At 39.7% G+C, this 24,929-nt stretch overlaps 1 protein-coding gene across 20 annotated transcripts in view; it reads left to right on the top strand.

Annotated features, from left to right (window-relative positions):
- Mlip (muscular LMNA interacting protein) overlaps positions 1-24,929 on the top strand; it is a 304,318-nt gene that overhangs the window by 100,944 nt on the left and 178,445 nt on the right. For 17 of the 20 annotated variants that reach the window (XM_029565150.1, XM_029565166.1, XM_008836471.1 and 14 more), the window contains exon 1: positions 21,089-21,204. The exons of 2 other annotated variants lie outside the window; for them this stretch is intronic. In XM_029565150.1, coding sequence (XP_029421010.1) covers positions 21,100-21,204 — 105 coding nt within the window. In that variant the 5' untranslated portion in view covers positions 21,089-21,099. Of the gene's footprint in view, positions 1-21,088; positions 21,205-21,565; positions 21,629-24,929 lie in introns of those variants that run through there. One more of the 20 variants, XM_008836505.1, reaches the window with a different exon arrangement.

The raw sequence follows: 24,929 nt of genomic DNA, 5'->3' as shown, positions 1-24,929 counted from the left end.
ACTAAAATCTATCTTGTATAATTATATATATATATATACATATATATACACAGTTAACATAATTTTGTTTCTTAAAATTAATTTACTTGGCCTGACATAGTGGTACATGCCTTTAAACCCAGCACTGGGGAGGTAGAATCAGGTGGATCTCTGTGAGTTAGAGGCCAGCCTGGTTTACATAGTGAGTTCCAGGCCAGCTGGGGCCACAGGGAGACCTTGTCTCAAAAATAACCCCCCCAAATTAATTCACTTGGTATCATACCAACTTATTAGTAAAGTCTCATATAAACTAAAAGTGCTAAATTAACACAAATATTTTTTGAAGTCAAAATGTTATCTCCTTAATCTTTATCTATAACAATCCTATTACTCAAACATACAAACATACAAGTTAATTTAAATCTCTCTCTCTCTCTCTCTCTCTCTATATATATATGTATACATATATGTATATATGAAGTAAAATATTAATTTCTCAGTAAATTCTCACAACAAATGGTAAATCTGTTTGTAAATGTTATTAAGAAAGTTTATTGAAGGTCCAAGCTGGGTTGTAGCAGTTTTTCTTTAAGTGATTATGCTGGAGGTTGTGAACTTCAGTTTGATAATGTTTTGCTATGTACCAGTTGCTTCTCTCTACCTATTGTTTACATTCCTTCAAAACCTAAAGTAAGGTTTTGGTAGAACACTCTCTGAACTGCATGAATTAAAAAAGATTTTTAATGGTTTTGTGTTTTCTATAAGGTTTACCTGGGAACATAAAGCACAGTGTGCACGTGGGTAATATGAACTCATTACCCTATCTTATGTGTGTAATTCGGTTTCCATGCTTTTAATAAGATCATGCTGCACAGCACTCTTCTGAGCCAAATAACTTCCATCTTCATCACCTTAGCTATGCCTACTTGCTAAAGAACATCACAATTGGGCTTCTTGCTGGTTGTGTTCTGTCATTAAAGGGGGGGTAAGCAGGGTCATTGGACCCTCACCTGAGTATCCAGCCAGTATGTAATTCTGCCCTAATTACAAATCGTCTCCTGAATTTGGGAAGGACTATATTATATGATCTTGAGAAGGCTAGGAAGAGAGGACTTGACCCATAAGGTTATAAAAAGTCAGCATCCATGCTGGGTAAAGGGTTTCCAGTGTAAGATCACCCATATCCCTCAGTAACCTCTCACTCATCTCTGTAAGTAAACTCACTGGTTCCCTATGGTGAATTTTAATGTAATCAAACATTGGTTTGACATCACAACCTGAGAAAGGGGCTAAACATGGCTTAGTATCCCCAGGAAGAGAATTCTCACAACAGATGGAAAATTTATTTGTTAATATTATTAAGTCTCACAGTTATTAAGAAAGAGACTAGGAAGGTGAAGAAGATTTAAAAAGGTATACAAATAGAGATATTTTGTCAAGGATTTAAGTATGAAGATTATGATGGCTTGATGTTTCCAGAATAGAAAAAAAAAGAAAGTCTATGAAAGTGATGAAGGTCTGTGTAGGTTTGTTATGATATATAAAGGATAAGACAGAAATAATATACACATAATCTTAAAATTTCTAAGGTCATAGTTTAATTAACTAGTTTAAGGAACAAAATAAATGTCTAGTCAAGATTTATCTAAGAATGTTTTGTTTTTGCCCAAAGTTTATTTACATATTACATGGTAATTAAAAGTACCAGATTGATGTAACTTAACTTCTTGGGTGTTTAATAGCCATACTTTGAGGCCTATGCTAATCTGGTCAGAGGGACTTAAAGAGACGATTTTTGTTCCTTACCCTCCAAGGTCGACTAAGTCTCAAGGGACTGTGGGGCACCTCTCAAAATGTCCTGTAACTGTGGTGAGTCACCTGTCCTCTTGTTCAGGGAGGCCATGGAGACCCCACCAGATGGATTTGAACCAGTGTCCAGTCTGCAAGGAGGAGGGTCAACACAGAGGAAACATTTCCTCCATGCTTCCAAGTGAAGCCCGGGTCAAGTCGGACCTCTGTCTTATCCTCACATAGATGGAACTGGTAAAAGAAAGTCCTAAGGAGCCAGGGCTCCTCTCAAGCCCATGTGACCCCTGAGGACCAGATCCTCAACTGACCTTAAGTGTAAAAATAAATTAGTTTATTTGGGCCAACTGCATGGTCTTAAACACCCAATAGGAAAATATAGCCAAAGAGTAAGATGGTTGTTATATTTCTTTAAGAGTCTGAAGGATTGAACTTCTCAGACTAAGTCCATATAAGATGCTATTTAGACAATTTCTTACTAATGATGTATTTGTAATAAGAAAATGCTGCTCAGGTTTAAGACTTCAAATCCTGGCCTAATCAAGTCTGGAGTTGCCTAGCCTCAGCATGGCAGAAGACACTGATCATGTGCAAGGGGGTTTCTCCATCTTTTTAAATGACTACAATCATTCTTATGAAACTCAGTAGTTTAAAATATATTTTTACATTAAGAAATTTATAGAGAAGTTGAACTATTGGGGGGGGCATGGAAAAACAGGAAATTAAAACCTTAGACTTCAATTATGGTGGGTTTTTAAGAAGAAAATTGTGTTCCCATAACAAAAGTACAACATAGGCATATTTATTTTCAAAAAAATCTGATTTCTTAAATGGGAATTAGTTGAAAGAATAAATGGATCTAGAAATTAAAAGATAAATGTGAATTTATAGAGATATTCCATCTATAGTCACACTGAATCACATAACATCAATTATTCAAAATAAAAATCCCTTTACCATAATAAAGCGTCAACAGGACTAAAATATTCATATTCAAGATATAAACAACATTAGGAATTATATCAGCTAACCTTGAATTTTGAAGTACTTGGTATTTTATTTTACCTGATTAATAATGTGTCTCAAGGCCACAGGAAAAAATTGTGTAAGATTCAAGGCTACATTTCTTCTTTTAACAAGTGCAGATATGTTGAATATGTATTCATTTTGATCAAGGCCAGGTGAGGTGAAAGGTCTGCATTTTAGGCCAGCTCTGTTCTTATGGATGGCTCACACAGCTCAGTCCAAGTCTGAGACTCTCCCACTTACGGAATGCTTAAACCTGGCTCTTTGAGTATCTCAGGAATAGGCCTCAGACCTTATCACAAAAATAAAGATAACAGCAAATACACTTGACGTATTTGCTAAAGTCTGAATTAAACCCAAACACTGCATTTTGTAAACTAAATTTTGCACTAAATGTACTTCATTATATTCTTAAAGTGTCATGTTTTGATTGCTGCCAAATGCTTTCAAAATTGTGATTTTGAAAAAAAGCAGGCTGTCAATACAGCCTCCAAAGGAAACTGGACATGATCCAGTGCTTTTGTCTTAAGTCCAGAGCTGAACTTGCTCACAGCAATGAGATCCTTTAGTGCCCACACACTCTGCCTCAGCCAATCTTCTATGAATCTTTGCTGACATACTTCTTTCCCTTTCAAACAACCTTGTCCCTAATTTGGAAGGATTATTCTTAGAGAAAGTAAAATGAGTAGAATGGCCTATCAGTTTTAATTTATTTTCTCATTCTGTATTTTTTTCTTATGCTCTTGTAGAAATACAAGCAGGAGTTCTCAAACTTCATCTCTCTATCATTGAGGAAATCTGATCCTTGGGATATTTAAAGTTTCCCCTCAGCTTTTCTGTTGGTGTTACTCTCCCTTCGCCCTTTAAACAGGAATGCTTAAAAGAGCACCGTAAAGAGCATTCCCACCTTATGAGGATGTTTTAGACATGTTCACTCTGTGCCTTACAGGAACTATAACTTACAAGCACTAATTCTGTTCGACCCACTAGATTAAAAATGACTCAGAAAAGAGTATTCCCCACATTCTTCCCCAGCTGCTGATCTTACATTCTTCCCACTTCCTCCTTCTTCATGTTCTCAGAGCATTGGGTGTGGGGAGGTGGGTGGATGGGAAGGTATGAAGGGGTAGTATTGTAGGAGGATGGGGGGAATTGGGCTATTAAGGAAAAAAGAAGACAAGAGTTGGGCAGGAACATGTTATATATAGGGGGAGCTTGAGGAGGGAAATAAGTGGATGTGATGATATTTCAATGTGTACTTGTATGAAATTCTCAAGAATAAAGGAAAATTGCACACACACACCTTTATATGATTTGCCAATTGGGGAAAAAAACCCTAAAAAACCTGATACAGACAAACAAACAAAGGAATCCAACTCAGCCTTTTCTATCTCCATAACTAGTTAACATGAGAGCCATCCTGCATTTTCTGTTCTAATTAGTTTTTTACTTTTGATTTGGAACAGCTTCATTTGCCCATTAGGGTAATGTAGTTTGGATCTGAAATGTCCGCTATAAGCTCATGTTTTGAATATTCGGTCCCCACCTGGGGTACTATTTTGGAGGTTGTACAGCTGACCTAAAAAAATTTTTTTTGAATTTAATTTTTGTGATTTTTATATAATATAGTTTGATGGTATTTAGATCCCCTCCCCTATCCACACTTCCCCCCTGCCCCATGCCCAATTTAATGTACTCACTTGTATATATAATACTTCTTATAGAGTCTGATTTTTGTCACAAAATGTCCTTCAGTGAACTCGCAGCAATGGTGACAGCATGCACGAGTCTTATGCAAGCTCAAACCAGACAAAATCCAAGCATTTTGGGGGAAGTGGGTAAGAAATCCCAGCCCAACCTAAGGACCATTTGGCAATTGATAGCTGCTGGGAGGGGGAAAGACAGTGTCTTACAGGGATGACAGGTGTTTTTCTTGCATCTATTGTTTTTTGCTTTTGTTTCTTGAGACGGGGTCTCCCTGTGGCCCCAGCTGGCCTGGAAGTCACTTTGTAAGCCAGGCTGACCTCATTCTTCTATCATCTATCTATCATCTGTCTATCATCTATCTATCATCTATCTATCATCTATCTATCTATCTATCTATCTATCTATCTATCTATCTATCTATCTATCTATCTATCTATCTATCTATCTATCTATCTATCTATCTATCTATCTATCTATCTATCTATCTATCTATCTATCTATCTATCTATCTATCTATCTATCTATCTATCTATCTATCTATCTATCTCTATCATCTATCTATCATCTATCTTCTATCATCTATCTATCATCTGTCTATCATCTATCTATCATCTATCTATCATCTATCTATCTATCTATCTATCTATCTATCTATCTATCTATCATCATCTATCTTCTATCAATCTCTGTAGCTATCATCTATCTATCAATCATCAATCTATATAACTATCATCTATCTACCATCTTCTATCATCTATGAAGAGTCTGATTTATGTCCCCAAAATGTCCTTCAGGGTGGGTCCATCCACTGGAACCACCAACAGTCCCATGCCTGTGAGACATTGTCTTTCCTCATCCCATAAACCATCAATTGCCACAAGTTCCTTAGGTTGGGTTGGAATTTCTTAACCACTTTTCTATGCAAGGTCAAACCAGACAAAATCCCACCATAGATATTCTTGGCTTTTGAAGGTTACATTTACCCCTGGTTTGTGGCTGCTATTGTTGATCCCTGGTCCCCTTGCCTGTAAAGAACACAGTTATAGACTCTACTATGTCTCCAGTCTTCACAGTGATAGACTGGAGTCCTGAAGCTAAGACCCAAAATAAACATTTTCCCCTGTAAGTTGCTTTTGTCAGGTATTTTGTCACAGCAACATGAAAACAACTGAAGACATCAGTCCTTTAAACAGTCTCCTATTTGCAGTGCTGAAGCCTGAAGCCAGGCTTCAAACATGCCAGAAAAGCTCTGTAGCACAAAGCTCTATCTTCACCCCAACACCAGCATTACGACTTTAACAAAGCAATTGGTTGGTATGGGAACCTGTTTTCATAACACAATGAGCACAAGTTGTGTGCAGGGTACTCTGTGCATTGTAAGTATAGTGTGGGGGGTGGGAGAAGGTCACACACATACCTACACATAGCTAATGCAGTAGTTGGCAGGCATGACTTTGAAATTCGCAAGCAATCTTCATGCACTTATGGAACAATATTCAATTTAACTAAGTATAAATTTCTATCTCACTTGTACAAACCAAACTGCAACATTTCTTCAGCCATTTTCTCTCTCTCTCTCTCTCTCTCTCTTACAGAAATAGTGTTTTGTAGCATTTCTCAGTTACATCACTGTCAACATTTTGATTAGCTATATCTTTGTTTAGGGGGGCTATTCTGTGCATTATGGGATGTCTCAAAATATCCCTATTTTCTATCCATTAGATGCCAGGTGCATAACTCTACCCTTTTTAATGACAAATCCAAATATCTACAAATAGCACTAAATGTATCCTGGGGGGGGGTGCGGTCAAAATCACCTAGGATTAGAACCACTTGTACAGAGGAAACACTTGGTTGATGAGTTGAACCATCATAATTTGTGTCTATGTCGTCTATGGGTATTCTGTTATACTTTGTGATTTTATTCCTGAGAACATATTCTATTCATAAAGTTACAAGGTGATTTACATTTTTTAAAAGGTACTTACTAGTATTGTAAACCAAGTAATATGAAATCGCTATTGTTTTTAAAGGACTCTGAAAGCTGGGGCCCCTTAATTGCTGCAGTAATCATTGAACTGAATGCTGTATTCTTTCCTATTGACTATCAGTACACTTGATGTAAGCATTCTTTATTGAGAGAAATTGTTTAGCATTTGTGTATCAGATGAAATGGTGAGTGGGAAAGTTTTATTTCGGGCATCTGGACAGGGGACACTTGTAAGATAAGAGGAAAGATGTATTTCCAAGAACTCCTGGAAGAAAAGTCATTGCACGCCAACAGATGGTAACTTTTCTTCCAGTGAAATATAGCCACCCTTCCATGCAGTGGAGACCAAGTGATAACTGGATCATCAGGGCCTGGGAGCAGGTTGGGGAGCTTGACCTCCTTCCCTGGGATAGCTCTAGCCATCGTTCAATACCTTCTTTCCAGTTATGCCTAGTCCAGTTATACCTCTGCCTACTGTTTGTGAACTTGTAAGAATTTAGCACATTTACAACTTTTTTATTTTGCTATGTGATTGGACTAGAAGTCCATTCAGTGGGAGGAAACTCAAGTGTGGTACTGTAAACATAAATAAATACACATGGCTGGAGAGGTCATAGTAGAGAAAACCCCAAGACTGTCATATCCCTAGACTAATGTAATTTCTTATTAGGCACAAAAGATGTATATTTATATTTACAGATACATATTTCAGTCAACACTCATTAAAGAAGCTTTGGTTGCACCAGATGGAGACTATTACCAAGTACTACAACTGGTCACACACAGACATTGTCTATGAATTTCCCAGGTCTGAGTGACACATTTACAATGCAACCTCTACACCTAAGGGACACAGAACATTAGAACAGGGGTAAAGAGGACACTAGTGAATCTCTCAATTCTCATTATGAAGCTCCCTCATGCAGCAGACAGCCAGGAACACAAAAGGTCAGAAACAGCCAGTGTATACAGATAAAAAGCCTGCAGAATGCTGGTCCTTGGAGAGGACTCCTATATTAAACTCCACTCACCAAGGGTTCAGGGACCATCACGGAAGTTGCGGGGGGCGGGGGGAATTGTAAGACCCAGGGAGGTGGTGCATGGCCATATGGAAATAGAGTCCTACAAGTTTCTGGGACCCTGCTCATATGAACCTACAACAATGGTGTCAGCATACAATGGTGTCTGCAAACTCAAGCAGACAAAATCCCAGCATAGAACTGGGGAAATGGAAGTAGACTCCAATCTTAGCTGAAGAAATATTGGCAACTGATTACTGCTGGGTGAGGAAGAGCTGATCTTCCTAAAGTGAGGGACTCTAGATAGGCTGACCAGATCTCAGTAGATGAATTCGCACCGAGGAACATCTGGGGACACTAACCTGACACAATAGGTCCTAACACAAATGACAGGATGGATGAATTCCAGTGGGGGTGCTATGGGAGTGTGCCAGTGAGGAAGGAGGTATAAAAGTGATTAAGATTGATTAAGATCTGTATGAAATACGCAAAGAGTCAGTAAAAACAAATTTAATATTTTTAATTTTATGTATCACTATTTTTGGACTTAACTAATTTTAGGACTTCTAATTTTTTATTTCTCTGAGTCCTTTCTCTGTTCATCATAATTGGTACTATCTGGGCTTTTTTTTTTTTTTTTCCTGCTAATCCACCAAGGTAGTGTTGAAGGGAAATTGCAGCTAAGTGAAGCACTGATAATTTGTTAGTCTGGGAACTTTTGCATGACTTGACTAGGATCTAGAATCAAATACCAGAGACAGAAAAGTGAAAATAGCATGGGTTTCAATTTCAGGAGGGAATTCTCTGTGTCTTTCCTGTCCTTTCTGTTTGGGTTATTACCTGCACAGACACTACCAGTTCTGAAAATTCGGCAGCATTTACCCTAGGGATTCTGGATTGAAGCAGAGAAAAAATATCAAGTTCTTTTGGCTGGATTGTTCTATGTGCCAATTGAGTGCAATTTTAAGGCAAATCAAAATTATTGGCCTAGGAATGGCCTATATGCCATTCTTCAAATGATGATTAAAAGGTGAAGGGTTGGAACTTTATTTTGGCAAATGTTGAACCATTTCAAAATGACCTCATATTGGATAAGGTATGAACCTCTTGTTTTTTTAAATTTTTAAAAATTTATTTTTATTTTATGTGTATGAGCATTTTACCTGCAGGCATGGATGCACATCTTATTTGATCTTACTGTTCTAGTTATAGTTAGGAATGTATTATCACAATAGTCGCATGAATTTTACAGAACTTAATTTTTATAGTATTTTTTCCAATTCTAATCCATTTAAATATATACATATAGAATTACATAAGTCTGCAATACAGCAAAAGTAGTGCTATGACAGTGTGGTGATGATGATTCAAATAGCATTATAAAGGACTTAGCGATATAGTAACAGAGTGTGCAGCTCTTCAGCAATTGCATTACTCAGTGATACTGAAGGTTATAGGAACTGCAGTTCTATTGACCCTCTATCACTTTAGTGTGTGGTTTGAGTGCTTTCATTATGGTGAGGATGACTTACAGTGTTATTGAATCTTAAAATTTCACAGAGTTCTCAGGTCAACTTGCCCAGTAATTTTAAAATGTATAAACCACAAGTACAAGAGTGCTTTGTTTTGTTTTGTTTTTTTTTTTTTAAGTTTTTTCAGACAGTCTTATTATGTGGCCCTGGATGGCCTGGAACTCACAGAGATCTACGTGCCTCAGGAGTATGTATTTTTCTAGAAATATGAAACAGTCTCTGAAATAGAGTTTAGTCAAATATTTTCTAATTACTTTTTAACCACTGGCAGGGGTAATTCCTTATTGGAGGGCACTTATCATGGCCAACAGCTCTTTCACAGATGGGAATTTGGGACCTGGCCGTGCATGTGAAGTCACTTATCTAAGGTCAAATGGTTCAGTAGCAGCCCAAAGTTGTAGTCTTTTAAGAACAAATGAAATTTCAAATTCAAAACATTTAGCATTTGATACTTATATAATGATTTGTGGCCACCCCAGAAGGAATGTTCAACTACCCTGGAGGAAGTCAGTAGTGTGCCTGATCCCCATGGTTGAGCATGTACACTGGCACATGGGTTTGCTCTGCTCCTAGCCTGTGATGCACCACGCTCATGGCTCTTCTGAAACACAGGCTTTCCACTCGTTGGCATATTTCTATGGCTGTGCTTTCCTTACAATGAGATGAGTCGTGATGGAGAGTGTGTGGTTCACAGAATGTTTATTATTTAACCCTTCAGGAAATATTTGCCAGTCCTGGGCATTACCTAATTATTATTTATAATTTCTAGCACATGGAAACAAACAAAAGAAAGGAGTTATGACTGGTGACTTAGATAACAAGATGCCAATGTGGTGGTGGTGTGGTGATGTGATGGCACTAATAATAATGATAATGCTGATGATAATGAAAATACTAGTAAGAATAAATTATTTTTTTAGCTATAGATTTTGGATTATTTTATCTTATTATGGAAGCCATTTCTTTTTAAGGGTTAAGAGACAGTTTAGTCTGGATCCAAACATAAGTGACCATGGCCTAGGATAGAAACCACTTATTATATTGCCCAGAAAGCTAACATTTAATACTTCTCCTTCTCTTTTTAAAAATATTTTATTATTTTTATTTTATGTGTATGAGTGTATTGCCTGCATGTATGTGAGTGTACCCATGTTGTGCAATGCCGTGGAGGTCAGAAGAGGGTTTTAGATTCCCGTGGAACTAGAGTTAAGGACGGTTCATAGCTGCCATGTGGCTCTTAACTGCTGAGCCATGGGGTGGGGGAGGAGGGTTTGAATGTGATCAAAACACATTGTATGAAATTCTGAAATCAATAAAACGTTTTTTAAAAGAAAAGAAAAATTGTAAAGAAAACCACTCTTTTTTTCTTAAAAATTGATGATCAGGATCTGAAAGCTGCTGTAAGATAGGAGAACAAAGCTCTGTTTCAGCCCTCCTCACCCAGTGCAGGGCTATTTTGAGAAGCCACTCTGGCTTTTTCTTGTCTACATCTTCATAATGCAGTCTCTCATCTCTTCACATATTATTCTTCTTCTGGAAAATGCTCTTGAAAGTACTCGTGGAGTGTTTTTACTTTTGCTTTTCCTCGGATCCCATCATCAGCGTCTATCAGAGCCTTCACCTATGCGAAGCTTGCTGGTGAGGTCTGCTCACTTTCTTCAACCCTGCTAGTGTCCCAGGAAATATGTTTGCCGTGTCTTTGCATTTTTTAAAAAATATTTCCAAAGCTCAAACAAAGAAAGCGTCTTCGGACAACATTAACAAGATCTCCAAATGACTTGGGTAATCTTGGTATGTTTATGGTCTAAAACAATACATCCCCCATTCCTGCCACCCATGAGCCCCCAATGATCTGAAAGAAATTAGGCTCACTCAGAAACTTAGCATCTGTTTCTTTTCTCAGCTACAAATTCACAAATAGGATCTGTCTCTCCTTTTAAAGTGGTTTCCCTAGCAACTAAACCACCCTGACATGATCAGAGCAGTTTGTCACTTTTGAAGTTTCACTTTCTAACAAGACCTCCTGGCTCAGGGAGATGAAGAAAACATCATCTAAACACAAACATTTCCAAAACACATCAGTGGTGCATTACAAATGGAAAGTACACAGAGGTGACTTCTCTCTAACGGTGTGTCAGCCCCTATCGACACTGCCCTCCTCCACCACCAGGCAAAGGGAAACATCTCTTGAAGTAACTATCTTTGTAGCAGAGAACAGATGGGAGTGATTCTTAAAGTGGATCAATTACCATAGAGATATATTCTGGGCAGCAGTGGGTAGACAGATATGGAAGATTTGCAGTGGGCAGCAGCTGCACGAAGTGAACTCACCTTGTGATCACTCAATCCTGCTTATCTCCAGGCTAAAATATAAATGCATGGGTCACTCTACTGACACATCATGGGAACACAGGCATGACATTCATCCTACCCACAGGGCCAAGTGGAACAATGTGGGTATTATCTAGACCTCAGACCTGCTTTTTCTGTTTTGCTAGCTTTAAAACAACAACAACAATAGATGTTATTATTATTGTTGTTCTATGTTTACTGTGTATCCATGACACTCCCATGAAATCACTTTGCTGTATTATTTTCCAGTGACCAGTCAGAACTCATTCATTTTGAGTTTCCTTGCCCTCCATAAACCTATTCTAGTACTTGCTGTAATAGAATGAGATGCTCATACTTTTTGTTTTCTCTTCCCCCCCATAAACATATTCTATTATTTGTTGTAAAAGAATGAGAGGGGGAGGAAAGAGAGAGAGAGAGAGAGAGAGAGAGAGAGAGAGAGAGAGAGAGAGAGAGAGGTACAAGAAAGAAGGGTACATTTGCTTTTTTGATTTATTTATTTTGATTTTATGTATACGAGTGTTATACCTGCATGTGTGTAAGTGCACCCATTACAGAATGTCATGTCGGTTGTGCAGTGCCTATGGAGGACAGAAGAAGGTGTAAGATACCCTGGAGCTGGAGTTATGGACAGTTAGTTTCCTTGTGGGTGCTGGGATTCAAACCTGGGTCTTCTGCAAGAACAGTCAGTGTTCTCAACTGCCGCACTATCTCTACAGCCTGTATGTCTGTTTTTTTTTTTTAAGTAAAATATTTCTCTTCTAACACTTTAACAAAAATGAGAAAGAAATTTAAGAAAGCTGTAGAATTCTCGAGGTGTTTAGAGACCCAAGATGAGCTTAGAGCACAAAAACGCAGAAGAGCAGAGCGGGCGCCCCAGTCAGCTCTTGCCTAACGAACAGCGGATGAAGGGCAGTCGAATGGGCAGCGCTCGTCTGCTTTCTGCTCTTCATGTTTAGAGGCCCTAAGCATCCAGTAAGGTGAAGGCATCATCTGGACACATGAAAAAAAGAGCCCCCCCCCTCCCAAAAAAAACCATCTCTGAACAAGGAACTCAAATCTTAAGCTGTGAATGCCCATTCCTGGGGACAGAAGAGAAACGTTTGAAATAATTTTTTCTTTTCAAAGGAACTTTTCTTTTTTTTGCGTTTTTATTGAATTTTTGTGATTTCCATCCAATATAATTTGATGACATTTATATCCCCTCTCCCACCCACACCTCCCCACATTACCCCCCCCATTTCAGTGTACTCTCTCTGTATAATGAAGCCTATAGAGTCTGTCTTGAATCCCCATATGTTCTCCAGTGTGGGTCCATGCACTGGAGCTTTCAGAGGACTTGTGCATACAGTCACCATTGCTGTGAGTTCACATGAGTAACTGACCAGCTGTCTGGAGAACTCCACCCTGCCCCCATGGACATCCACCACCTCTGAGTCTTACAATCTTTCCACCTCCTCCTCTGCCCTGATCCCCAAGCTTTGTGCTCCAGAATCCTGACAGGGGCTGTCCACTCAGGGATAAGTGCTCTGCAGCTCCCTCCTCCTCGCACATTAGAAAGATGTAAGTTTTGGTGTCAATCACCATCTGCTGCGTAAGGAAATGTCTCTGGTGAGAGTTGAAAGCTGCATTAATCTTCAGCAATGGGTGAGCACCTGGTCCAGCACAGTCCACTCCAATCATCCCTCTTGGGACTGGGAGTCAATATTATTATGGGAGTACCACAGTCACATCTCACAGGAGGGGCCTGCAGCTTTAGCTCCCAGGATGGAAACCACAGCTCTGGCTCACAGGAGAGGACCAGGACTCCAGCCCATGGGAGAGGACCACAGCTACAGCTCATATGAGGGGACCACAGCTCCAGCTCACAGGAGGGAACCACAACTTCAGGTTCATGAGAGGGAATCACGACTCCAGTTCACAGGAGGGGTCCACAGCTCTAGCTCACAGGAAGGGAACCACAGCTCCAGCTCACAGGAAGGAGCCACAACTCCAGCTCACAGGAGAGGACCACAGCTCCAGTTCATATGACAGGACCACTACTCCAGCTCACAGGAAGGGAACTACAGCTCCAGCTCACAGGAGGGAACCACAACTCTGCCTCATGAGAGGGAATCAGGACTCCAGTTCACAGGAGGGGTCCACAGCTCTAGCTCACAGGAAGGGAACCACAACTCCCGCTCATGGGAGAGGACCACAACTCCAGCTCATATGAGGGGACCACAGCTTCAGATCACAGGAAGGGACCACAGCTCTAGCTCATAGGAGGAGCCAGAGCTCCAGCTCACAGGAGAGAACCACAACTCTAGCTCATTGGGAGGGGACCACAGCTCTAGCTCACAGGAGGGGAATCACAGCTCCAGCTCACAGCTCCAGTTTTGAGGAGAAGAGACTTCAGTATAAAGGAACTTTTAAATACCTTTGTTAAGTGCAAGGGATCCATTTCCTGAGCTTGATACAGATTATATTTCTTAGTCTAGTCATATAAGAAACTTAAATGAAGGGTTATGTCAATAAGGCTTAGGATTCAATTATCACTGTGGAAAGAGAAGTACCAAATGTAGATTTTGTGCTGGACACAGAGATAGGTACATGGCGCCTTTTTAGAGAAAGATCTTGTTGAGCTCTAGGATATACGGTTGGCAGTTTCTACCTGATGCCTCTTCTGGGGTTGCTTCATCCGCAGAATGGTACTTTGCTGGGTCATAGCATTCCTGGGTAGCCCACACAGGTAAATCACCGACTCCTTTGGCTGAATGTGAGCTGTTGTTATTGCAAGTACTTTATACTACCACATGTTAGGAGACATATTCATTAGGGAAGCCCTGAGCTCCCTACTCACTTAGCCCAGGCTCTGAGGGGTCTGCAGCCCCAGAGCAGCTTCTCTTTTGTCCCACTTTGATTCTGCCTCTGTCTAATGGTTAATCTCAATTGTCTATTTGATTGGATTGAGGAACACCTAGGAGATTAGTAAAGTACATCTCTGGGATTTGGGGAACTATGTGTTTGAAGACATTTCCAGGGAGGTTTAGAGCATTCATGAAGGCTCTTGCCTAATGAATGGATCTGATGACATTATGATGGGAGTGGTGAAAAGTCAGGAGTCCATGGAGACCATATTGTGTCCTGGTCCTCCTTATAGTTCTGTTGTGTGCATCCTGTCTGCATAAGTTAAATAACTTTCTGCAGTAACCTAGCACCATGATGTTCTGCCCAAGTGCATGGGGCCAAGTGGTGATAGATCACACCCTCTGAGACTGGGGACTAAGGTTAATGTTCCTTCACTTAAGCGTTTTCCTTAGGCATTTGTATTATAGTGGCATAAAAGTTGGTAACATACTCAATCATCTCACCTGAACTTAGTCCTCGAAAGCATCTGACATCCTGAATCTACCTTGGGATATGTTTTTTGCCTATTCTGGTTATAAATAATTCAATAAATACTACTTTATGGATCACTGATGGATGGGGCAGAGTATTCAGATGGTACATTGCTACAGTGTATTTAGATGAGAGGAAGACTCTTAGATGCCTCCACACAGGTCTGAAACTGCTTTGGGCAGAACAAGAAATGAGTGAGGAAAAAGATCAAGAAAATAAAGCTAACTGAGTCAAGACCGTAACCGAGCTCTGAGAAGATGAACTGGCTAGGCAGAAGGCTGCATGTTGGGCAAGGTTACAAATTAAATGACTTTTGTTGTATTTTTCTTGCATTAGTTTTTTAAAAAGTATTTTTATTTATTCAGGAATTTCAAACAGTTTTTTTGATCATTATTCAGATCTGTTATCCTCTCCCCTCCCTCTTTACCACCTCTCCAACTTTGTGTTCTCTATTCTTTGCATTTCTTTTAAAGGCCTATAGAATCTAGTCTGTATTTCCCAAGTACTCTTGGGTGTGAGTCTATCCCTTGGAGTCTGGTCAACTTATCAGGCATCATACCAGTAAGGAAAACTGACTTTCCCTCTTCAAGCATCCACCAAATGCCAACAGATTCCTGGCCACCTCCCCCATCCATGCTGGGCCACTGCCTGGCTTGGGTTTGCACAGGTCTTAAGATTGCTGTCATAAGTGCTGTGGGTTCATAAGTACAACTGCCCTGTATCAGTTTTTAAAGGCTCTACAACTAGTATTTTTTAAGTAATTTAAGTGATATTTGAAATCCTGTAGGAAAATTGACATTTTACTAGTATGCTAATTAAGATACTAAAAGATGCATTATAAACTGCAGTAAATGTCTGTGGAAATAAAGAATGTATTCTATTTTCAGAACAAAACATTTTATCAGCTCTGCACTGCAACAGCGATCTTTTGTGTTTCGAATTCCTTTATGCCTACAGGCCGCTTAGTTGAATGCCATTAGAACTTCTAGAACTTATTTCCACGTATTTGAAAGCTTACTCATCTCCTACACAGTCATGCTGATACGGAAACAAAAACATGTATATATAGCTGAGCATGATGCAGTGTGGGCAGCACGCTGGAGTCTGAGGTGTACTGATTGCAGCTCCGTGTCCCCTTCACAGGTAACTAGATGAGTGCCAGTGTGTACTCAGATGGGTAAGACGTTCTTATGGAATTAAACTATTTCCTCAATGGAACATTGCAGATGTTTATTTTTGAATAAAATAGTACTGTTGTGTTAAAAACAAAGGTTTCTTTAAAAAGTGCTTGCTTAGAATTCGTTAGTAATTATAAACAGAAGATTGAAGGGAACAGGTTGTTTCCTTGTAGACAATAATGAACAGAAGCACAAGTGGGAATATAGTCTCTTTCAAAGACACAATTATTAAAGCCAGAGAAATTAAAATAAAAAAATTTGATCAGGAAATAAAGAGAAATCAAAATGCTGAGTTTCAAGAAAGCGCTTTGGAGCATCTTTAGCCCGAGTGACTGTATCATTGACGTGTGCTGACTTTTAATACTACTCAGTGTAAAACTGGAACAAGAGACATAATTGAGAGCTCACTGGATAGTGAGCTCAAGCTGGGGCCATCCTTTCTATATTTTTATTGAATTTTCACAAATCTCAGTGTTAGATAATTTAGTTTGCTTATGAAAATGAAGGAGACTTTCTTGTCAGTCTTTAATGGTGACTTTGTATTGATCTGTGAGTCAGTTGAATGTAAAGCTAACCTTTTCAGGCAGGAGGATTACTCATTTGATCTCTTTTCATGTTGTACAAAAAAAACCTATAGATAAACTGCTATTTTGTTAAGTTGGAGCTTTTCCTTCTTATATACAACATTATTATTTCACTATATACCTTGAAAAGAAAAGTAAAATATTTTCATCGTATCATCTTCTATATTACTTCTTAATGTCTGGCCTTTGAAATAGGTCTGCTTCTGACTTAGGGAGCTTTCTATTGCCCGATGTGGCTTCCTGAGATTAGAGACTCTGCAGAGGATGGTTAAATTATGGCTGCACCTATGGATTTACTATTAACTAGGGCAAGTCTGGATGGCAGAATGGAAATGCTTCACCCTTTGTCTTCTAGTCCTTGATTGTTGACACATAGCACCTGTGTTTCTTACCACTTTATTCAGGGTAGGTATACAATAAGCACTCATTCAATAGACCGAGAGCAGCTACTTTTAAGCCCAGGGACGCAGGGATGTTCCAGAGAGGCATTATTAATCCTGTCTTCATAGAAGACTGCCAGGTTTTGTTTCCCACATACTGAGAACACATAGGCTAGTGATGGCTGTAAAGTGGTTGAAAATTACTGTAATTAAAGTAAAATCAAAAGAAAAGACCACCCCAATGTAATGTAAGTTACCTGTTAAGTCCTTATGAACTCAGTTAATCTTTTGCAAATGCAAACACCTTCGTTCAAAACAAAACTTCAGTGTGAGTGGTGTTTTTAAAAATTTGCCTTTCTGAAACTTTGGAGTAAAACTACTAAGGAAAGAAAAAGGAAAAGAATATAAATAAGGTGCTAAAGAATATAAATAAGGTGCTATAGAGATGGCTCAGTGGTTAAGAGTGCTCTTGCAGAGGACCAAGATTCCATCCCCAGCACCCACCTAGCGGCTAACAACCATCCTTAACTTCAGTTCTGGGGAATTTGACACCCTTTTCTGACCTCTGGAGGCATTGCGTGACACAGGTATACTAACATGTATGCGGCAATACACTTACATAAAACTAATAAAATATTTTAAAAGAATATAAATATATTACTATGATATTTATATCAGTCTGAGATTTTTGCTGAATATTTATTCCAAAAAGAAAGAGGGAAAATGTATTATTGGCAAATCACTATGTGTGGGACTATATACTTGGGGTCTTAAATATCATTTAATTTAATATATACATGGCTCTTATAGAGTTTGGTGCTTTTATTATAGTCAGTTTACAAATGAAGAAATTAAGTTCATGGAATTTAACTAACATGTTAAGGTCATTAGTTAATAATGGATTGATTTAGGATTTGAGTCAGATTCTGAAATCATACCATTATTTCTATTAGTATAATTAATAAATTGATGAACTCAAACACCAACCTAAAGTTCATACATTATTTTAGATATTTTTGAAGATAAGTACTTTTTACTAAGAACTTAGCTACCTGTGTGCAGTCATTCAACAATAGTTTCCTGTGTCCGTGCTGCACTGTCTCTGTTGAAAGGTGTGTGTAATAGCTTTAGAAACCCTAACATAGTCAATGTCGTTGTATCTTTTGCTGATCTCTTTTCCCATCAGCCCCTCACTCCCCTTTACTTTGCTCCCTTTGGTGTCACTTGTGAAGTTGTCTTCTTCCTGAAACCATAAACCATGCTGACAGTAGGGTCTGTGTCTCCCACAGCATAGACGGTGCTTGGCACGCCCCATTTGCTTTTGAAGGTAAATGGATGGAACTTTATTACCTTCTGTGATAAAGCACAAAGCTTAAGAACAGACAAATATATGCCTGAAAACCCTTGGCCATTGATCTGCTCTGTCACACATTTCTTGGCAAACTTCTAGAAGACTCATCTATTATTTTTCTTAAGCTTATTTCTCACATTAGGAAGAGAAATTATTACTTATCTCAAGAGTCTTTTGGCTCAGAGGAATTGCAGTAATACTCGTTTAGTAAGAAAGCTAAAGAATGTGTGTCTTTTCCCCAGTCATCAGTAACTCCAGAGGATGAAGAGACTTTTGAGTTGTGTTTGTCTCTTGTAAACTTCAGCACACCTTAACTTTCTTTTGGAAAAAGATTTCCGAGCAGGGAAGTTTACATCCCTTGGTAGGAAAAAGATCATTGGAAGTTCCTGTTTACAAAAGATTTAGGGTGATGGAGAGACCCTAATGGCCCTTCTTGACCAGAAGAAAAGCAGTTAGAATCACAGTCAGTACTCTAACCCCTCTGCTTCTCAAGTGAATTTTCTTTTATCTCATCACCTAAGATTAGGACCTGGTTTTTTGATCAGGGCCATTACTTGCTGGCCAAATGAGATTGGTTTCTACAGAAATTATTCTAAATTCATGTGTTCTTTGAAGTTATATGTGTCACTCACCAGATGGCTGACAAATGCTGTTGCAATGCACGGCTTTATGTTTTCATTTCTAGAAAAACTGTGGCTTCTGTCACTGGAATAGTCTCTCACACCAATAATTATTTTTAACAAACTAAGAAAAAATATTGGAGAAAACTAGCCGAAAGATAGAGAAAAGTAACAAAATAATAGATTAGTTCAATTGCCTCTTGTGTTTTAAATTGCTTCAAGAAGACAGAGTAGAGCAAAAGATAGGGGCTGGAATACTTCCTTTTCCAAATTTGTGTAGCTGGCCTGAGCACTGCTTTAGATTTGGAGAAGGGAACGGGCACAAGAAAAGGCCATGGGGGAGAAGCCAGAGATGCTGAAGAGCCACACACCGGGACCCAGAGTGTCTCTAAGACTTGGTGGCCGGTCCTATGATGTTTGGTCTATTCACTCACAGAAGCATACATGTATGTATCTCTCCATCCCTAGTCCTCACTGCATGACATTAAAATATGTTGATTCGAGGTCTTTGATGATCTGGATTTAACCTGCTTCTCTGGTCTCATGAACCTTTATTCTCATTCATGCTATTTTTATGAGATGGAAAAACAACAGTCACAAACAAGAGTAGCACGCATGGATTGTTGGTCTGACAGAGCTATGAACATCCCACTCTGAGTCTAAATAATCCCCAGTGAGTCTATACCCTTCTTATCTGTGTTCCTCAGGTGAGGTGCATAAGTCCTTGGAGCTGCTCCAGCCAGTATTCTGACCCTGACCCAAGCTTTGAGATCACCCCAGAGTGGCCCTCTTGCTGCTCTGATAAGCGCCTTCCCTAAAGCTCTTCCATCTGCCAAGTAAATACTTCTCAATCTAACAGGACACTATCTGTCCATTCCAAGTGCAGCCCAAATGCCACTTTTTTGAACAACTCCCCTCCAAGTGTCTGTAATCTCACTGCCTTCTTCTGTTATTCAAATACCACAGGTTAGCACCAGGACAAGACCTAGAAAGAAGCTTGTTGAAAATATAGGATCAGAGGCTGCAGTCCTGATGTCCCCACTCAGAAACTGCAGTTTTAAAATGTTCCCCAGTTGGTTTAGGTGTCCACTGAAGTTCGAGAATTAGAGTGTGGGTGTGTCTTTTTTTTTTTTTTTAACGTTTTTCAATTTGTAGCTCTGTTGTTTCTACACCAGTTTTATATTCACAGTTGGAATGAAAGCTTTTTGGCAGCAGAAGACTATTACATTATCTTTTGGGTCTACATACATTTTATTTGGTGCTATAACAGCTATAATATTCTTAAAGCATTTCTAGGTCAAGAGGTACTGTTATTTGCAATAGCTTTCTCACTTCTTAATAGAATTGCTTTCAATATTTATTTGACTCATGATTGTCATATATTTGGGCTTTGATAGTGTTGAAAATGTTCAGGGGCTGTAACTGTTCATCCCATTGCCTTCAGCGTACAGCTGCTCTTTCAACACTACGTCTTCCACTGCCCACACAGAGCTAGCACAGGTTTGGAGAGAAAATAGAAATACTGAAAGCTGATGACTACAATCAATTTCATGTGAAAGATTTGAGATTTGTTCACTGGCAGTCAGGATAGTCACTGTCTTCCAGGAACACTGGAAGGGGATTTTGTTTTGACAGCTCTTTGGTTTATTTTAGAGCTAATTTTGTTAACAGCAAAAGCTGCAGTCACTATGGGTGTTCCTCTATTATTGCATGCTGTTCATATACCAAGGACTAATCTTTCTAAAGTGATCATGGTGTGTTTTCCAGTTCTTTATTTACACTCTGTTTGCCTGTATTTGTGCCTCTGAATGTTCTCTGTGAGTGTGATGGACTGGTCACCGAGACTGGCAGCTGCCAGAGCCTTCAATCAGCCTCTTTGCTGTACAATCTGGCTTCTGTCTTCCTTTCACAGACTACATAATTGGGCTGCATGTGGGAAAATAACTGGGGGCATGCATACAGCAGTCAGTGTGACCTACTGTGAAGTTCCAAATGCATAAATTGTGGAAACAAATCTTTCAGAGTTGAAAAAATTCTACAATTCAGGGAGGATTCTGCTTTACTCCTTTTAGAATTCCCAGTTCTGTGTGTGTGTGTGTGTGTGTGTGTGTGTGTGTGTGTGTGTGTGCCTGTGTTGTTTTAGTAACAGACTCTCTTCCCACCTCAGTCACTGGTTTGCTCATTCCCTTATGTGATGAATCAATGCTTGCGGGAACAGGGGCTTCTCAGTGCCTGCAGGAACAATTACTTCCAAATGAACTCGTGCATCCTAGCAGGGAGCATTCAGACCACACCCAAGGTAAAAGGAAGTCTTTGCTTAATGCGTTCAGTAGCTTTTAAAGGAAAGGCGCTGTGGTCCTGGTGTTTGCCAGAGGGTGTGAGGGAGCGCTACGGGTACAGATAAATTTGTCTTGTATCGAAATGAGATGTGATATACAGTTAGTGAGAACGGCCAGCTGATGAAGGCAAAACTGCGCATTGGGCAAAGAAAATGCTCAGGATTGCGCTGGGAAGAGTCCACGCTAACATACCTTGTGATGCCTTTCCTTAGCGAGAGGCTAGTGGCCTTCTGTGATGTGGGTGTCAACATTGCCAAGAAGAGAACTTCTAGGGAAATGTGAGATACAAAGGCACCGCACCTGAAGCTTGGCAGAGGAGCAGCCAGCCTGCCTGACACCAGTGAAAACCTTCTCCCGAGTCATTAAGCTGTGTGGTGAGAAGGGGTCAGTCACTGAGATTCTGGGTGCTTCAAACCATATTCTCTATTTGAATTTGTTCAGTTTTTATTTTTATTATTAAAATAGTTTTTCCACGAGGATGTTTAAACGGCAGATGAAAGTGTTAATTGGCAATTAGGAAGGGAATGCCGTTAGCATGCATCTGCTTCTGCTCTGTGTGGAAGATGAATTTTCATCACCATAGCAATTCTTTTGGGCTCCATTGGAACTCACCACACAGTGTGCAGTAAGTAAAAAAAAAAAAATTTTTCCCGAAGAAGGGATTTGGCAGTTTACTGGCTAATGCATGACTTCAGAGTGTTCCACAGAGTGGCTAGTGCAGTTTCCAATCTCTTTCCATCTGAAGCTATTATTACAGGCGAGCCGTAGATTTTTGGCAAGATACGGGTGTTAGGTAAAAATGAAGAGAGCCCCATGCTGATTCTGTAGGACTCGCTTAAGAGTGAATAACAAAGGATTTCCCTTTTCCCGATTTTCTGAAAATATATGTATGTGGAATTTATTCCTGATCCTGATTTTATCTGACAGTAGCCCAGAAAGATAAGTCTGAGATCTTCTTAGATTTTCTATTTTTATCTTTTCTAGAATGACATCATATGTTTGTTCAACTAAAGTAAAGAACTGGATTGTTTTCTTACATTGGTGAAGAGATTTTACTTGGAGCACCGGTGTTTCTGTAGGGAAACGTAATGATAAAGCTGTAATTTTACTTCTGTCCCATGGCCTTCATTGTGTGGTTCGGACACATTGTGCTGGACACTCTCGAGGGTGCTGTGATGAAGCACACCTTGGTCTCTGGTGCATGAGTTTTCCTTCATGCTTTGTTCTTAAGATTTTTGCTAAGATTACCGATATCAACTTGTTAAAGGTTTGTGAAATATCAATTGTAGAACTCTGCATTTTAGAGATTTAAAACAAACCAAACGCTACAATTGTGTAAGGCATTTGTAGAAGTAAATTTTGATTGTTGTGTGTGCTCTGGAAGGTAAACCTACTGACAGTTAGTAATGGTCATATGGCTTTCATAGCCACGGGGTGCTCATAGGGTCCTTCACGTGTCAGGATTTCATTTCATGTGGATAGACCTCTGGTAGACCAGCAGTCATTATGTGGGAAAGTGAGGGCATGTGTAACTACAGCGCCTAAGAGCAAGGCCACAGTGTCACATTTTCTTTCTTGATTCCTAGTGAGTTATCATTCTGTTCAAATGAAATGACAGGATAATCATTTGGCCTATCACATATTAGCCACTTTTCTCATTGTTGCACCAAATACCTAGCCAAAAAGGAAACAACAAGAACAAACAAACAAACAAAAAGAGAGAGGGGTTTATTCGGGTTTATGGTTTGAGGGCACAGTTCAACATGTCAGGATCGCACGACAGACAGCAGGAACGTTCAGCCTGCCAAATTGGACCCATCGGCAGGAATCAGAAAGATGATGCAGGTGCTCACCTGACTTCCTTTTTACCTCTTTTCTGTCTGAGACCCCAGTCCATTGAATGATGCTACTCACTTTCAGGGTTGGGTTTTCCCTCCTTAGGTAAATGTTTCTGGAAGCATCCTCACAGTCACAGCAGAGGTGTGTCTCCCAGATGATTTCAAATCTTATCATGTTTACAGTGAAGATTAACTATCCCATATCCTAGTGGCCTCCTTGTCAAAACCACTCTCTATCTCATCAGGATACCAGTAAACTCAGATATGTAAAGAAACCTCCCTAGAAAATAAACCTAGGGGGTCTGCGTTTTATGTGATCAGCCTAAGGGATTCCCCAGTCTTACAAGGGGTCGAATAGTCCTTCCTATGACGAAAAACACTGACTTGTTACTTTTTGAGGATAATCTACCACCTGTGAATTATGACAAGACCATCATGAAGGGATAATGGCAATTATTTTTAAAGGCAGAGGAGAATATTAAAGAGAAAGTTGGGTCAGAGGTGTTTTCCCATGTAGTCTATATATGGTCACTGCTTCTATGAGGCATAGGTGCTTCAGTCAAGTGTAGTAGTTACCCCCTGCAGCCCAGGGGCTCCTCTCACTCCCCTTTCACCTTTGTTCAAGTTTGTGCCACCGTGCTGCCTCTTGCTCCAGCCTGGGCTTGCTATCACCCCTCACCACATGGCTTTCAGATGCCCCTGTCTACCATTTTGCTCATAGTTCCTTGACCTTTACAAGCTCAGTGCCCTTCCTTTCCTATAGGCCTCTCAAAGTCAAAGAACAGAGTCCATAGTCAGTCAGAATCCCCCTACTTCTAACTAAATGCTCATACTGCATTATAACCCTAAGGTGTTCCCTAAGACAGTCATCATCGCATCAGGTTTGTCTTCTCAGCCTGATACATCCAGTGCCTTGAACATGATGGCCCTTCTTCCCTAAACCCTGTGGTTATCTATACTTGACCATTTGCTTGGCTTTTACAGGTGTCCTTAATTTCTTCACATACACAACGCCCTTGTACTCAAACTACCTCCAAATATCTATTCTGCTGGTCTTCCTGTTCCTGTGATCAGCAATCCAATATTCCTTTAGGATTCCTTAAATAGCCAAGCAAATTACTTCAGTACAAATTCATGGATTTATATTCGGACTGGGCTGTGTATAAAGCATACCTATCCTTTTGATTATGGGCAGGACTCTTTCTCATGGGGAGCAACGACACCCTCCAAGTCCCTGCATTATTCTTCCTAGTTCTTCTGTAGTGCAGTAGAAAGTGACTTTAGTCTATGCGGCTCAGTCTTGAACTGATTTTTTGTGTTTGTTTACTTTGTGAGGTCATCTAGATCCAATACCATCTATATAGCTAACAGCCCCGACAGTTTATCTCCATAGAAGTTTTCCTTTGCTGTACAAGTCATATTTCCACTGGATATATATTGGCTTCATCAAAATTGATCCTTTCTCCCACCATTCCTTTGTTTGGTCCTTGGTTCTATTTCTTGATTTTCTTGAGACAAATTGTTGTCATACATACAGCTCAGCCTGGCTTTAACCTTGTGATCACCCTTCCTAGCCCCCAAGTATGAGCCACTGCCTATGGCTTTGAACTTAAAAAAGATACTCTATTGGGGCTGGAGAGATGGCTCAGTGGTTAAGAACATTGTTCTTGCAGAAGACCCGGGTTCGAATCCCAGCACCCACATGGCAGCTAACAACTGTCTGTAATTCCAGCTCCAGGGGATCTGACAGTCTGTTCTGTCCTCTGTGGGCACTGTATGACATGGGTGCACTTACTTACATGCAGGCAATACATGCATACACATAAAAATAATTTAAAAAGTATCTT

This window comes from Nannospalax galili, unplaced genomic scaffold, assembly GCF_000622305.1.
Source record: "Nannospalax galili isolate Female #2095 unplaced genomic scaffold, S.galili_v1.0 scaffold930, whole genome shotgun sequence".
Taxonomy (NCBI): domain Eukaryota; kingdom Metazoa; phylum Chordata; class Mammalia; order Rodentia; family Spalacidae; genus Nannospalax; species Nannospalax galili.
This window is presented reverse-complemented; position numbering and strand designations above follow the sequence as displayed.